The 16308-nt window shown below is 45.7% G+C and overlaps 1 protein-coding gene across 2 annotated transcripts in view; it reads right to left on the bottom strand.

The window, feature by feature from the left end:
• Positions 1-16308, bottom strand: part of LOC147672940 (rabenosyn-5-like) — a 205747-nt gene that overhangs the window by 84574 nt on the left and 104865 nt on the right. For both annotated transcript variants that reach the window (XM_086947895.1, XM_086947896.1), the window contains 2 exons: positions 5036-5081; positions 4773-4934 (listed from right to left, as the gene is read on the bottom strand). In XM_086947895.1, the coding sequence (XP_086804021.1) occupies positions 4773-4934; positions 5036-5081 (208 nt within the window). The remainder of the gene's footprint in view (positions 1-4772; positions 4935-5035; positions 5082-16308) is intronic.

Below are 16308 nucleotides of genomic sequence, written 5' to 3'. Positions count from 1 at the left end.
ATATAGGCAAAGACATATCAATATCTTTGGGGTTTAGATCTAGGAGCTTGTTCCACCCCAGAACCCTGCTATCTTATTTAGTGCTGTTCTGAGACAGTAGCTACCCATCCTGTATTACCTTTCAAGTCAGACTTGGTTGAAAATGCCTTCCAGATAGCCATTCAAATTAGATTTAATAGGAACTTTAAATGATGGTACAGGCCATGCCACATACCAAATCCCTCTTGATGTCCTACCTCGCTTTGAAGGTCAATGTTTCCCTTGGTACTGTTCCTTTCCTAGAAAGAAAGCCACTGTGAATGAAGCAGAAAAAGCAAATACTTACAGGATTCAGGTTCACCAAATTCACAATATAGGTTTTGTGTGAGTCAGCCATCAATCTCTTTAGCACATCTGGTGTACTGCATCAAGCCAGTTATAAAGAGAATGTGCTGCTAAAGCAGGCATGTTTTTGTTCTAGCTAATTGATATATTCGGGAATCTGTCCCGATATGAACAATATAGCAAAGGAAATACAGTGCTGTCACAAAAAAGTACCCGAGATGCTAATCAATGAACCATAGCCGATAGGCGCCCAGGCCCTACGCTCCTACTCTCCTTCTTCAAGGATACGCACCAAACGTTTTAGTGCGATTCATTTTCCTGGTCTTCTGGAGTCCAGAGGGATACCCGCAGGATTGCTGCGAAACAATCTGTTTTCAATTTTGTGCCTCCCCCCTAAAAGGGCCAGGGGATCTCTTCTCTGTTGCCTTATATGGTATTTTTGGACATTTTTACAACACAGGTATCCAGTCCCTGTGTCCTGTAATGGCTGCTGCAACATTTCTTCTGATGTTGCGTCCTGCCAATCAGACAACTCACTCCCGTGGTCCCAAGCATGGGCCAGCAGGAGCAAAATGACCAACGGGAGAAAGAGCTTGCTCAGCCAATCAGTTAATTTTCTTTTTTATTTGCTGGTCTCACATGACTCCCTAGGAACGAACTGTCAATACAGCTGTTTGTTGTAAAAATACTGAACAGATTTATACAAAAACACAAAAAGCCCGTTTTCTGAGTAAAGATCTAGCTTTCTGGTAAATTTGGTGTAATTCTGTTCAGCAGTTTTTTCTGTATCATCTAATTTTCTCTGTGGAAATTTCACGGGGAAACTGGATTTTGGCACCCCTCTTTTTTCACAGCCACCTTGACATATAACCCCAAATCTTTTCTAGAAGGAGTTGAGGTGGATGAACAGTTTTTTTGAAAGTTTAATGAAGATTGGTCAACAGTGCCAAAGTTATTAGCAAAACAAAAAATCCTCTTCCCATGGATCTATGCAGTGATATGTGTGATATGCTAGTTATTACCATTGTTGAGTATGAGAGGAGGCCACGAGTTATGATCGGCAAAGCTTAAATAGCATATTACATTCTGCACATCTGCATATATAGACTATTTTGTGTGTAAATGTTAAAAAAAAAAAAAAGGAATTGGCCAAATCCATAATGCAAGGGGTTGAATTTGTTAAGCAAGGTAATATCACACTTAAGGTGTTTTATGTACATTAGGAGAGCTGTTTCCTCGTATAAAAGTAATTGTGGCACACAATTTATGCAGCAGTAATTTGTGCAGCAGTAAACAATTATTTTCATGCTACTTTGGTAACTTATTGTAATTTGACCTCTGCACTGTAACAATAAACGTGTGAATGTGTTTTTATTATGACAGTTGCTCAAGGTATTTATTATGAGTTACTGGCCCACCTGCTAAATAAAGGACTGAAAACTAGCCAGCGATGCAAAATATCCAGATGTAATTCACGAGATGTAATGACTCCTCATGTAATGCTGGCATTCTGAGGAACTGGTGGCCTTTGGAAGGGAAAGGGGCAGAAGCTTGTGAGCAGTGTGAGAAGCTTGCACTATTGGGCAGGGAGGGGAGTAGGTACTGTGTACAGCATAAGATATGCCTTGTGGATCAAGTGAGTGGTTGGGAACGTAGCTTGTACTGGTTGAAGCAGATACTGCAGGGAAATTTAACGAGTCACCACAGGTAGGCTGAATAAGGGGATGCTACGGGTGGCCAATCTAGGGAGGGATATAAGCTCCAGTAGCTAGCGGGACAAGCAGGAACAAGCATTGGCATAGCCAATAGGTCTTGCTTTTTGGACCCTATAAGCATTTAGTAATGCAGAAGAACATCCTTGGTGCAACAACACCAACTGTTGGTTGTATAAGGTCCACGATGCGAGACCTTTTGGCTATGCCAATGCTTGTTCTGTATTATATTGGATCCCTTGCACTTTCCTATTGATAAATGCCCAGCATTGAACCGGTCAGTGCAGTTTTTACATACACTACTTGCCTACATCCTATTTATTTTGATCAGTTTCCGCGTGCTTAGTACAAGTTCTGGTGGTGATTTAACCCTGTGATTTCCTGCAGTGAGCATGCGTGACTTGCCTTGGAGCAGTAGTTGCATTTTAATTGCGTGTTATGTAATATGTACGTGGGGTGGGAGTGGCGGCGAGTGACTTGTATTTATATAGTGCTTACTACCCCATACGAGGCGCTGATGTATAATACACGTCCACAACTACCCTAGAAGGAGGCGAGCTGATTACAGCGATTGCTTCCCAGAGTTGTCCATAACTCCATAATGTTTATAGAAGTGAAAAGTCAATGTGCAGTTGTTTAATTTGATACGACTCTCGGGTTGAGAAAGTGCAGTTGCTGGAGGGGACAGATAAGTAGCTGTGCTCCATGTCAGCCTGTCTCGCTCCACCTGCTTCACTAAACGCTTTCCTTATGAGAAAGAGATTTGTTTAAATACCAGGATAATTGCCGGCAGCAGCACCCTTGCCGTATAATGCCTTGTACTACATCTGTGTTAGCAGTCGCCTCAGGCTGTTGGGGGTTTCTGCAGGGGACGAGACTTGCACATTCATGCCATTACACCGTATTGCTTTTCAAAAGCAACTGTTGCAGAGCCAAGTGGGCTGTTGAAAATTGTGTTTTCTCCACCTCCGGAACAGTAAAAAATAAACATCGGCCGCGCGGCCATAAAAATAACGCCACGCGGCCGCGATGACACGCTTGCAAAAATGAAATTTAAAAAAAACACGACGTGAAAAAGTTCTGAGCACAGCGCGCGCGCTTGTGCGCGTAATAGCAATAGCAAGCTGGAGGCCGGCAATGTAGCACTTTTGAAGCAGCTACTAAATGTCTCGCCAAAGCAACGCATGCGCTGGCTCAGGCGAGACCTACAAAGGGGGTAGTGTAGGTAGATGGCACTGGCTGTCAGTGAATAGATATGAAAATGATGGGAAGTGTGAGAAGTTTATATTAGCAGTGTGAAGATCTCAAGACTGGTGGGTAATATAAGGATCTAAAATTTGAAGAAAGTAGCTAGCATTGGTGGACAGGCAGCCAGTGATGTGAAATGTGGGATGCTGGCACAGATGAGCAGTTGGAGGGGGCCAATGCAGAGGTAAGGAACTGCGATGGTCCGTTTACATTTACATTTCCACTGGTCATGGGTGCAGGCCCGCAAGCGCCACAGCACACATGCAGCACTGTGTTTCCTACAGATGAAGAGTATTAGTGTTGGTGAGTTAGATTTTGGTTTCCAGTCCGGCCTTGTATATTTGCTGAGAATGTTTGGCATTTGCTGTAGACCCTTTTAATAAAAGGTTATTTATGCTACAAGACTGTCAATTAACATTTTATTTTGTTTGTTAAGCAACAGTGTCCCTAAAACAAGACAGGTGCTCCTACTAAGATCCATGTGCACTGTGGCATTATGCAGTGGTATAAACACTTTTGCTGGGTTAGGCTATGTGAAGCTCCACTCATGTGCACTGTGGCATTATGCAGTGGTATAAACACTTTTGCTGGGTTAGGCTATGTGAAGCTCCACTCCTAAGTTTAACAACAGGTACCACTGGTTAAAGTGCCACAATGTCACAACTAAACAAGCACTGGCGAAGCCAACAGGTCCGATGTTGGCTGTCAGCCTTTTGGCTCTGTCAATGCTTGTTTTGTGTATTCATGGTTTTTGCAAAAGGTTATTGTTGGGGAAGCTGAGGAAGAGGGAGGTGGAGGTGCATTGTCAATGTAATATAAAAAATATTGGTTAATACCAAAAATAGTTTTTGGTCTCAAAAGCACACACTGCCACAATAATCCTTGGTACAGGATTGAACTAATTTGCGTGAGGATGTGCTGCTTGTGTAAGGGAAGAATGCCATCACTCACAGTGAAGTTAGCTGGTCTTCTGCTCCATGCTGTATACTGTAGTAGGTGGAAGACAAATGTGACTGCCACTATAACAGACTAATGGATGAAGAGGCCGGACAGCCAGCCCCTGTAAATCAGTATATCATACATATGATTTTAGTAACATCAAAAGGTTTAAGTTAATGCCAGATGTAAAAAGAAAACAAAACTTGGGCTGGTATAGGTTTTCCCATATCAACATTCAAACTAGCGAATGCATTAAGAAAGCCTACGCACAAGCATGAGCCATCAGGATTCAGAGGTGACATGCCCAAGATAACACCTCTTTCTATTTTAAGTCACATTATGTACAACACTCTTTGTCTCTGGTCGACCTCTAGGTTGGCCATTCCTTCAGTCTGGCGATTGTGCAGTTTCTTGCAGTTGAAGCTCATTAAGTAAAACAAATATGTTTGTCTGTGCCAGGCCCATTTTTCCAGAAAAGTACAATATATACAACACAACAGTCCAGTCCAAAAGAGGCAAGGGCACACACCCACAACACCCGATACTTACTTGCCAAGGGAAGGCTGACCACCTCCATGCACTTCTTACACATAATAGACCCACATAACCGGCAATGGTGCCGCCGATTGCGAATGCTGAACTTATTCCCACAGTCCGGACAGAAGGGGACGTCATGGTCACTGACCCAGGGCACCACAGACTTCTCAATCGCTTGAAGGGAAAAGGAAACACAATACAAAAAGTACCAGTCATTGCCTCCACTTTCTATCATACTGTGTCAATGTAAAGAAGAAGCGAAAGCTTGCACCAACCTCTTATTTTGGCAGAATCTGTGTTTGTTCTATCAAAGGACGCTAGCTGTTAAGAGGACAGAGGAAAACAATTACTCCATGAAAGGAACAAGGAAACACCATACGTGTGCCACAAGTTTTAGACTGGATTTGTTAATAACAGAAAGGAAATGCTGCTTATCTGCAACAGCCATAAAGACTAGTCCCTAAGTAACAAGCATTTTTTTACCAGCCCTAAAGATTAAAGCAAGCATTTGCACATCTAGTTTGAATGCGTGTGTCTGGATCTATTTTTTGTGACTGTATGTTTCCTTTAAAGTATTATATGGATTAAAGTCTCTTAGGGGTAATGGGTTAGGTATTTTATTGTGTTAATGGACAATTATGTAAATATGTTCAAATGTTAAAGAGTGGTGTGATTCTGTAAATAGCTGTGGCTAGATTGTTTTGCCATGGTTATTAAAGTGAATGTACGACTGAACTGGATGTGTGCTGTAAAGGCCGGCGATGACAGAGATAGCATTTTGTTTTTTACTTTCATGTATAAAAGTGTACTTGCGATCGATTATAAGGAATATTTATTAAATTTTTGGTAATTCTAAAAGTTAAAGACCAGAAATGCGTATTATCTTATGCACCTTTTTAGAATATATAACTTTTTTGTAAGTAATCTGCTCGAAAAAGAAGAGTGATTTTAAAATGAAGCATTCTTAGTTTAGAAATAAAGCTGGACAGTAATAAAATAATGAAAGAACATGCAACGTTTCCAAATAAAGTACATCAGAAGTGGACACGCACAAACATTACAAATACATTACTAAGACACAGGACAATCTTCAACTTTTCACGTGAAAAAGATCAAGTTGGTATATTTTATGAACAAGGAACAAGAGATTATCAAAGTAAGAATTTTTCAAAATTATTTTGTCTTATTCTGAAGCACAGCGATTTTTAACATTGTTCATAAAGGCTTCTAGGAATATCTGAATGAAGGTACTTAATGACACTGAAGCTAATCTCCAAGTTTGCTTATCCATGATTAGGTAACAAGAAGCATCAGAGAGTGTTCACATTTAAAACAAGCATTTGGCAAAGACTATAGGTCTCACCTTTGTGACCTATTGGCTTTGCAACTGGTTTTAATAACGCTGCACAGCATGGGCAAGGTTAAAAAAAAGCCTACGATGCAGCCACACACATCATTGCGTAGGTGCATGCACCACAAATACACATGCATTCAAAATGACATGGACACTTTGTTTTTCTTTTTAGTTACTGATCGAAGTTGGATTGGTAACTAAAAATAAAGTAACATGCTCAAAAGCATGTGGGGGAGCAGAAGTTACACAGGAGCGTTGAGAGGAACAGCAAAGCGACACGGGAGATATGGGTGGAACGGCAAAGCATACAGAGGGTTGAGGGGTAGAGGAGGCAACATGGTGTGAGGGAAAAGAAACGGTTATTAAGCAACATGGCGGAGGAGAATGCCGAAGCAGCGCTGTAGGGCACACAACATCAACGGTGAGAAATGCTGGAGGAGATGTGAAAACAAACAAGGGAGGACGGGAGCGAAAGCAATAATGGGGCTGGGGGAAAGCAATGTGGAGGGCCTGGATGGGGGAAGCAATTGGGAGAAGCATACAAGTGAGCACAAGAGAGAGGAGGGCGTATCGAAGCAGCTGGGCAACAAAGAGCAACATAGTGCACAAGGGAGACGGCTCGAAAACACACAACTCGAATGGAGCACTTCACACAAAAGAAACAAGTAGACAGCCTTTAACAACGCAATGTGCTTGGGTGTGAGCGACTGAGGGAAAGGACAGAGGAGCGGGGAACCGAAGGGGGGAGAAGTGGGGTGGGAGTGACAATAATACAAGCTGTAGAGGTTAAAAGAAAGAGGGTGATCAGAAAAGCAGAGGAGTACGGTTTCAAAGAAACATGAAAGTTGGTCACTAAAATGGAGTCAGGGAGGCCAGTGAAGTGTAGATAGGTAAGTAAAAAGCTCTTTTTATGTAAGTCTGAAGAAGCATAAATAGTGTTTGAAGAAGCAACCTTGGTGTATTTACAAAGAAATTTAAACGTTTCGTAAAACCACAGGGACTTAAAAGCAGCCTTAGAGAATCTTTGTATGAAAACTAAAGGGTGCTATTAAAGCACACAAGCATTCACATCAAAATCACAGAAGCAGAAAAGCAAACTAGGACTGGGGAGGGGAGAGGGAGTAATGCAGAGGCTTTGTGGCAGTGAGGGAATAGAGGAGCAAAAAAGCAATCAAGGCTCAGGGTGGGGAGGAGGACAACACAGACAGAGGCTATGTGGGTGTGAGGGAATGACTAAAGTAAAGAAGGACTGGAAAACTGAGGCAGCAAGAAACCGCCTCAGAAAGAGATTGCACTAAAATTACAAAGCATTGGCAAATCCAATATGTCTCTGTGATGCAAGAGCTACTGGCTTTGTTAATGTCTTTTATCCATGTAGTGCAAAGGCACACAATTTAAGCAAGGAAGCCATAATGCATCCTTGTTTTCCCTTTAGTTTTGTTTATTTTCTGTTTTGTACAAAGCGCATTGCGGCAGCCAGTGGCGTAACGAAACTTGAGGGGGGCCCCCCTGCAAACTACATGGAGGGGGCAACCCCACATTCTCCGTGCCATTCTAGAGCTCTCAAGCCAGCGACCAGCCATACTGAGGGGATGCGGAGCTATTGTTATGTCACTGTCACCAATACAGCCGTTATAAGTAACACTGGATGGTGGAGTTAAAGGTTGGGCTTAGTCTGCCAGCAGGCTATAATACGTGGTGGTCCATTCATTACAGGGTCCCTGCCATCAGTAGTCCGGGGAAGTTTGCCCAATGTTAGGTGGGTTTCCTGATGCAGACTCCTGTCATGATATACAACATCGGGCCCACTCATCGTTCAGTTTTGACAAAAGTGCATCCACTGCTCCTTCTCGTTTCCATGTTAAAACATTAGAAAATGCGACAATGCAGTATTTCAAAAGCAGATGTACGTACAAAAACAAATTTTGATAATACATTTTTATTAGTAGACAATAGCAATCTTAAGAGGCATTGCATAGCTTCATACACACTTTGACCCCAATTCCATCACAGTCTCTCTCTCTCAGTCAGTCAGTCTATCTCTCTCTGTCATTCAGTCTCTCTCAGTCAGTCAGTCAGTCAGTCTCTCCCTCTCTATCTCTCTGTCAGTCAGTCAGTCTATCTCCCTCTGTCAGTCAGTCAGCCTCTCTCAGTCAGTCAGTATCTCTCAGTCAGTCAGTCTCTCTCTCTCAGTCAGTCTCTCTCTCTCAGTCAGTCTCTCTCAGTCAGTCAGTCTCTCTCAGTCAGTCAGTCTCTCTCAGTCAGTCAGTCTCTCTCAGTCAGTCAGTCTCTCTCAGTCAGTCAGTCTCTCTGTCAGTCAGTCAGTCTCTCTCAGTCAGTCAGTCTCTCAGTCAGTCTCTCTCTGTCAGTCTCTCTCTTAGTCAATCTCTCTCTTAGTCAGTCTCTCTCTAAGTCAGTCTCTCTCTAAGTCAGTCTCTCTCTAAGTCAGTCTCTCTCAGCAGTCAGTCTCTCTCAGCAGTCAGTCTCTCTCAGCAGTCAGTCTCTCTCTCTGTCAGTCAGTATCTCTCTCAGTCAGTCAGTCAGTCAGTCACTCTCTCAATCCGCCAGTCTCTCTCTCTCTGTCAGTTTCTCAGTCAGTCAGTCTCTCAGTCAGTCAGTATTGAGTCTCTGAGTCAGTCAGTCAGTCTCTACTCTCTTTCTACTCTCTCCATTCTCTCTCTCAACTCTGTCCACTCTATCTCTACTGTCTCTCTCTCCACAGTCTCTCTCTCTCCACTCTCACTATCTCTCTCTCCACTCTCTCTCTCCACTGTCTCCCTCCACTGTCTCCCTCCACCCTCTCTCCCTTCTCTCTCTCTCTACTCTCTCTCTCTCTCTACTCTCTCTCTCCACTGTCTCTACTCTCTCTCTCCACTGTCTCTACTCTCTCTCTCCACTGTCTCTACTCTCTCTCTCCACTGTCTCTACTCTCTCTCTCCACTATCTCTCTCTACACTCACTCTCTCTCTCTCCACTCTCTCTCCCTCCACTCTCTCTCTCTCTCTCCACTCTCTCTCTCTCCACTCTCTCTCTCTCTCCACTCTCTCTCTCTCTCCACTCTCTCTCTCTCTCTCCACTCTCTCTCTCTCCACTCTCTCTCCCTCCACTCTCTCTCCCTCCACTCTCTCTCCCTCCACTCTCTCTCCCTCCACTCTCTCTCCCTCCACTCTCTCTCGCTACTCTCTCCCTCCACTCTCTCTCGCTACTCTCTCTCGCCACTCTCTCTCGCCACTCTCTCTCTCCACTCTCTCTCCACTCTCTCTCTCCACTCTCTCTCTCTCCTCTCTCCACTCTCTCTCCTCTCTCCTCTCTCCACTCTCTCTCTCTCTCCACTCTCTCTCTCTCTCCACTCTCTCTCTCTCCACTCTCTCTCTACCCTCTCTCTCCACTTTCTCTCTCTCCACTGTCTCTCTCTCCACTTTCTCTCTCTCCACTTTCTCTCTCCACTCTCTCTCTCTCTCCACTCTCTCTCTCTCCACTCTCTCTCTCTCCACTCTCTCTCTCTCCACTCTCTCTCTCTCCACTCTATCTCTCTCCACTCTCTCTCTCTCCACTCTCTCTCTCTCCACTCTCTCTCTCTCCACTCTCTCTCTACTCTCTCTCTCCACTTTCTCTCTCTCCACTCTCTCTCTCTCCACTCTCTCTCTCTCTCCACTTTCTCTCTCTCCACTCTCTCTCTCTCCACTCTCTCTCTCTCCACTCTCTCTCTCTCCACTCTCTCTCTCTCCACTCTCTCTCTCTCTCCACTTTCTCTCTCTCCACTCTCTCTCTCTCCACTCTCTCTCTCTCCACTCTCTCTCTCTCCACTCTCTCTCTCTCCGCTCTCTCTCTCTCCACTCTCTCTCTCTCCACTCTCTCTCTCTCCACTCTCTCTCCTCTCTCCCTCTCCACTCTCTCCACCTCTCCCCTCTCTCCCTCTCAACTCTCTCCCTCTCAACTCTCTCCCTCTCAACTCTCTCCCTCTCCACTCTCTCCCTCTCCACTCTCTCCCTCTCCACTCTCTCCCTCTCCACTCTCTCTCTCTCCGCTCTCTCTCTCTCCACTCTCTCTCTCCACTCTCTCTCCCTCCACTCTCTCTCTCTCCACTCTCTCTCTCCACTCTCTCTCTCCACTCTCTCTCTCCACTCTCTCTCTCCACTCTCTCTCTCCACTCTCTCGCTCTCACTCCACACTCTCCCACTCGCCCTCACAAAGTAGTGTGCGTTCCATGGGCGTCCGCAGAAATGTTTCCAGGGGGGGGCACATTTCTACCTTCATCACCATCCCCCTTGCTCCCTTCTCCCCTCTGCCTTGCACCCTTCTCCCGCTCCTCCTTGCACCCTTCTCCCCTCTGCCTTTGCACCCTTCTCCCGTCTGCCTTGCACCATTCTCTTCTCTGCCTTGAACCCTTCTCCTCTCTGCATTGCATCCTTCTCCTCTCTGCCTTGCACCCTTCTCTCCTCTACCTTGCACCTTTCTCTTCTCTGCTTTGCACCCTTCTCTTCTCCGCTTTGCACCCTTCTCCCCTCTGCCTTGCACCCTTCTCCCCTCTGCCTTGCACCCTTCTCCCCTCTGCCTTGCACCCTTCTCCCCTCTGCCTTCCACCCTTCTCCCCTCTGCCTTGCACCCTTCTCCCCTCTGCCTTGCACCCTTCTCCCCTCTGCCTTGCACCCTTCTCCCCTCTGCCTTGCAACCTTCTCCCCCTTCGCCTTGCACCCTTCTCTACCTTGCACCCTTCTCCTCTCTGCCTTGCACCCTCCCCCCCTCTGCCTTGCACCCTTCTCTACCTTGCACCCTTCTCCCCTCTGCCTTGCACCCTTCTCCCCTCTGCCTTGCACCCTTCTCCCCTCTGCCTTGCACCCATCTCCCCCTCTGCCTTGCTCTCTTCTCTACCTTGCACCCTTCTCCCCTCTACTTTGCACCCTTTTCCTCTCTGCCTTGCACCCTTCTCCCCTCTGCCTTGCACCCTTCTCCCCTCTGTCTTGCAACCCTCTGCCTTGCACCCTTCTCGGCCCCCCCTTCTTCCCTCCCTGCGGACGCCCATGGTGTGTTCTAACAAGAGTGCTTATCTGAGGGCACCATTTTACTGCCTCATCCCTTCTCATATGAGCTTTGCCCTGGAGAATGCTCTCTCTGAGGGGCCTCACTCCCACCCTTGTCAGGGTCCCAAGCAGTGCTCTGTGCTGTCTGCTGCTCTTGCGGGCTGGGGCCCCACCCCATCCTTGTCCCTGTCTCTTCTCTTCTCTTGTGGGGTGGGCTTTACTTATGGAGAGGAGAGAGTGGGACCGGGCTCTGTGCTGCCTCAGAGGAGCAGTGGAGACTGCTGTCTCTGGGCCCCCACCCTTGTCCCTGTCTCTTCTCTTCTCTTGTGGGGTGGGCTTTGCTTATGGAGAGGAGAGAGTGGGGGCCAGGCTCTGTGTTGCCTCAGAGGAGCAATGGAGACTGCTGTCTCTGGGGCCCCCACCCCCACCCTTGTCCCGGCCTGCCTCCGGCTCTGACTTAAGAGAAACAATGTTGATACTTTGTTTCTCTTCAGTCAGAGGGAGGGGGCAAGGGGCTCAGAGCAGGCTGCACCTGCTTCAGACGCAGAGGGAGAGAGGCTTGCTTTAGCGCAAGCCTCTCTCACAGCTCTCAGAAGAGCTGAGGGCCCCGGGCCCCCTTCATTAACTGTAGAGAGTGGGGCCCCCCCGCACCGCGGGGGCTGCGGGGGCGTTTGTTACGCCCCTAGCGGAAGCTGTAGACACAAGTCTCTGCGGACGACTTTTGTTTGGATTTCCTTTGAAATGAACGCTACTAGTATGCCTGGATCGCGGTTCCTTTTTGATATTGTGCTTTGAGAAAGCCCTAGGCGGGCCAGTCACTTGGAGCAAAACACGTGTTGGCTGTTTTGTCGTCACATCAGGCTCTAACCCTGATGTTCCCAATAAAAACCAATCAAAGATAGAACACATTTTTGGGTCATTTATTCCTGAAAAAATAATAAACTTCTAAGGCACAGCCTGTCTTTCCTGAACTACTTTTCCAATTACCTGGTGGACTTGGGGGTGTTTCCACCTGACAGGCAGTCCTATTTCCCACAGAATACGGGTCCAGTCCAGGTCCCGTAACCCCCTTAGCCTAACCTCCGCTCCTGTAAATAGTAACAAAGAAAAAAGTAGCTCCTAAAATGAGTGCAGTGGATGGAAACTTACTTGGTCCATGCTCTGGGGAGGGTAAAACACAAGAAGAGGTATGACACATGCATGCCATGGATAACCAGGGACAAAGGATATGAGACTGACGATGGAGCGAGCAAATGGTAAGCATATGGCTGGGCTGAAGCCCACAGATTGTAAATGCGACTTAGAGACATCACATGCACTGCCCAGCCGAGACTTTAAAAAGCACAACAAAAGCCTTGATGCTTAAAAGTATCATCATAGACTGTTCATGTAAAAAAAAAAAACGCAATCTCAAAGACAATTAGCCTGTTCTTGACGAGTTGGTGCAACTATCATATTTTTCTTTCGTTTTTAGTGCAAATACGTGCCATAAAATTAAAACGAAAAAAATATTGCCATCTTAACATGACCTATAAATACTTTCAATACATTTTTTTTAATTTGGGATTTTTTTTATTAGTGGTGTTTTTAAATAATAAACCTCTCGTGCAAGAATACATCACAACCTAAGCAAAACATCCAAATCATAGGCAGTGACAACGTCTCAAATACTTCATACCTTTAAATAATAAGCATTGCCAATGCAAACAGGCTCGATTTTGGCATGTTTGTGTAATTTTTAAAAACTTTACTCCAGGCATGTGCCACAAAAATAAAACCAAAAACAGACAGCCAACGAAATTCACCAAATGCTTTCCACAAAAATGTTAAATAAAAAAAAGAGGTGACTGTTTTACTACATATAAAAAGCCTTTTGTAGTGCCAAGCACTTCACTATTATTTGTTACGAAGGAGACCAGAAGAAATCATCATTCGGCCAAAGACTCAAATTACAGGCAGTGACAATGTCACTTAAACCATTAATAACAGCAGTCACCTTCTAACTGAGCACCAGACCTGCGGGCAAAAAAAGCAGCTGCTTTTGAAACAGAGTATTAAAAAATAAAATGAAAGAGCACCTTTTGAGCTTTGCCACTGAAGAGAAAGGAACAATTGCTAATGAAAGAGCACCTTTTGAGCTTTGCCACTGAAGAGAAAGGAACAATTGCTAAGTGGATGTGAACAATGTGCAAAAGCGTTGTGCAGTCACTCAAAGTGAAGAGAGCCAATGGCAGTCCTGTCAAGCGTCACGCAACAGATGCGAAGCTCACGCATTTCAGAGCGGTGATCCCCATCACCGCACTGAAATGCATTGTCACGCATTTTGCCACCTGCTGCCAGGCGGGCCATCAGCGGTGCCTGTCACTGTGCCCGGGCTCTTTCTGCTTCTCCGAGAGAGGTGCGCCAGCTTCAGTTGTTCCTAAACAGTTAACCAGAGACTGCTGCTCTCTGCTCTGTGGCTGAGAGCGCTACAAATGTATCTCTCGACTGCACTCTGCCAGGAGCTGCCAGTTGTCCTGGAAACAAGAATGCGGCAAATTATGTGGCGCCAGCACGGCTCATGAATCATCAGACATTGCAGGGGGGCCGGGCTGCCCTCTCAGTCTGATACTGCCTGTGCCAATTACCGACCGTGTCAACAGGGGGCCGGGATTAAATCGGTAGTGCCGTCTGCGCCAAGTCCGGGAGGAACAGGAAGTAAAGTGGCGGGGGAATCTGAGAGTGCAGGCTGCTTGCCTGCTCACGAGACAGCCTCTCATGCTATGATGCCGCCCGCCGCGGCCGCAGGGGGCCGCATGAATCGATTGCGGCACGGGCAGCCGCCTGCGCCCTGCTAAACCAGGCTGCAGCAGCCGTTGACCTCCTGGCAGCTGAGCCGGCGAAAGTCAGCTCTGGGCTGGCCAGACCTGGCACCAGGAGAACTGCGAGTGCGGCCACGGCCGAGGAGAGGAGTGTCCGACTACTCGAGTGTTCAGCAGCAGCTGCCTGGATGAAGACAGGCACTGGCAGAGCGGCAGTGTGCTGCACATTGTGGTTGGGCAGAAGCAGGTCACTCAACTATAAGTAAGTCAGCCCCCACGCAGAGCTGCGCACGAGACGCGGCAAAGCACAGCCTGGTAGGGCATTCGTGGTGCTTTATCAAGTGCAAGTATGGACAAATGTATCAATTCTGAGCTGGAGAAGTGGACCAGTTGTAAGACACTTATCCCAGAAATAATGTGTAACATGACCTAAAACTAACAGGCTTTAGGGCTGTTATGAGTTCAGGCAACTCTTACCCACAAGTGCATACTCACCAGAAACCCACACTATCCCTTTTAAAGGCATTACTGTAAGCGGATTATAGTGCCAAATGTAAAAAACAAAATAACCGTACATATGATCGGAGTCTGTGTGCCATGTCAGTTAGATAAGTGCCCTTCCATTCCTGGTGCTTTGCAGTCGTTTTATGATCTTCTTAGAGTTTCTTGTTGCTCAAATGGGTGTAATTTCTGATAATTATATGTTTCCCTGGTCTTCATTCCTTTATTTTTGGTCACCAGAAAGTGTCACTCGTAGTCTTTGAAATGTCACTCATATTTACACTGAAATTATGAAAATGTCACACACAGCAATCTGAAAGCTTGGCAGCTATGCAGTGGGTGAAGTCGCCAGAATGCTACCACTCATGGTAAAGCGTAAGTAAATTATTTTTAGTTAAATTAAAAGGTCTTAGCTAACACCAAACCTAGAAAGGAATCTCAGAGTGTGTACCAATACATTTGGAAGTGCCCTAGCGCAAAGAAACGCTTGCATGCAGCCTCAAACACTGTTTGAATGAATTGAACCCCCCAAAGCGCACACACATTTACAGAAAACTACCCACGAAGTGCTGGGAAGCAACACAAAGTTGTAGAAAAGCACCAGAGGATCAGGGAGAGGATGTGGGCGGTAACTCCCAGGCTGTGGGTGAAAGTGAGCGCGGGAAAGAAACCGACAAGCCGGTATGTGCTCAGTATTCACTGTTTACGTGATAAAAAGAAGATGCCAAGGTAAAGCAGAAGCAACAAAGGAAAGGACGATAAACACAAACGTGAGTGACTGTTTATATTCTTACTACGAAGCATTGTAAAACTAAGATCGTAATTACAGATCACAGTAAAACTACAGACACTTTCACATGAAGACAATGGTAACGGGGTAGAAAGCAAAAGAAAAGACAGAAGGGTCGATAATATGCAAAGACAACAGAAATGTGAAGAAAATAACAAGCACTGGCAAAGTTTATAAGTCTTGGCAATCCGAGAGCTATTGGCGTTGTCAATGTCCATGTATTTTAGCCATGCTGAACAGCAGCACTGCTGCTGTTCATTATGGCTGAAATTCATGTAAAAATGCTAAGCATATGGCGGGCCCTTCAGTTTTTTCCCCGGAAGTAACACACGGGCGTACACACACAGGCACTCAAGCGCTGCTGCCCACCACAGACCGATCACAACAGGTCTCTTCGAGCTAGCGCATGTACCGTCTAGCCGAGACCTAATAAAATAAACAAGCATTTGAAATGCAATAGGTCTCGCATTTACACAATTTTGAGCTATTGGCATTGTAAATGACAATGCCTTTAATTTATGTTTTGGTTTTTAAAACATAAATAAAAACAAGGCATTGTAATTTACAATGTCAATAGCTTAAACTCGCGTAATTATGAGACCTATTGCACTGAAAATGCTTGTTATAAAAGAGGTGCGGCTCACTGAACTCTATTAGATGTTTCTTCTGCTTCTTGCTCAGGCTATTAATTACTTGCTTGTCGTTCCTTCTCTTGCCATAGCGACCTTCACATGAACAGACCAAGATTCTCCAAGGTGCACAGCTACATATTTAGAAAGGCAGCAAATTAAACGTGAACTTCCACAAACACACTACACTAGGGTGCGGCCATGATACACTGGAGAATCAGCCCAATTGGGCATTGGTCTCCAGCACTAGCACTTAACTGGGACCACGTGACTGTATCCAGTCGGCAATATTGTCATCACATGTCCTCATTGTGAAGAGGTAGTACAGAAGCGTGCCTTCTCGGACTTGTCAAGGTTGTGCTTAAGCTGGAAGAATTATTTCTAAAAAAGCGACTACTTACATGAGAGATTGTAATAAACCCTAATTGCTGCAAATGTGAATATTGTGGTGT

The sequence above is a fragment of the Lissotriton vulgaris genome (genome assembly GCF_964263255.1).
Source record: "Lissotriton vulgaris chromosome 9 unlocalized genomic scaffold, aLisVul1.2 SUPER_9_unloc_2, whole genome shotgun sequence".
Taxonomy (NCBI): domain Eukaryota; kingdom Metazoa; phylum Chordata; class Amphibia; order Caudata; family Salamandridae; genus Lissotriton; species Lissotriton vulgaris.
Note: the sequence above shows the minus strand (reverse complement) of the source record. Positions and strands in the feature narration are given on the sequence as shown.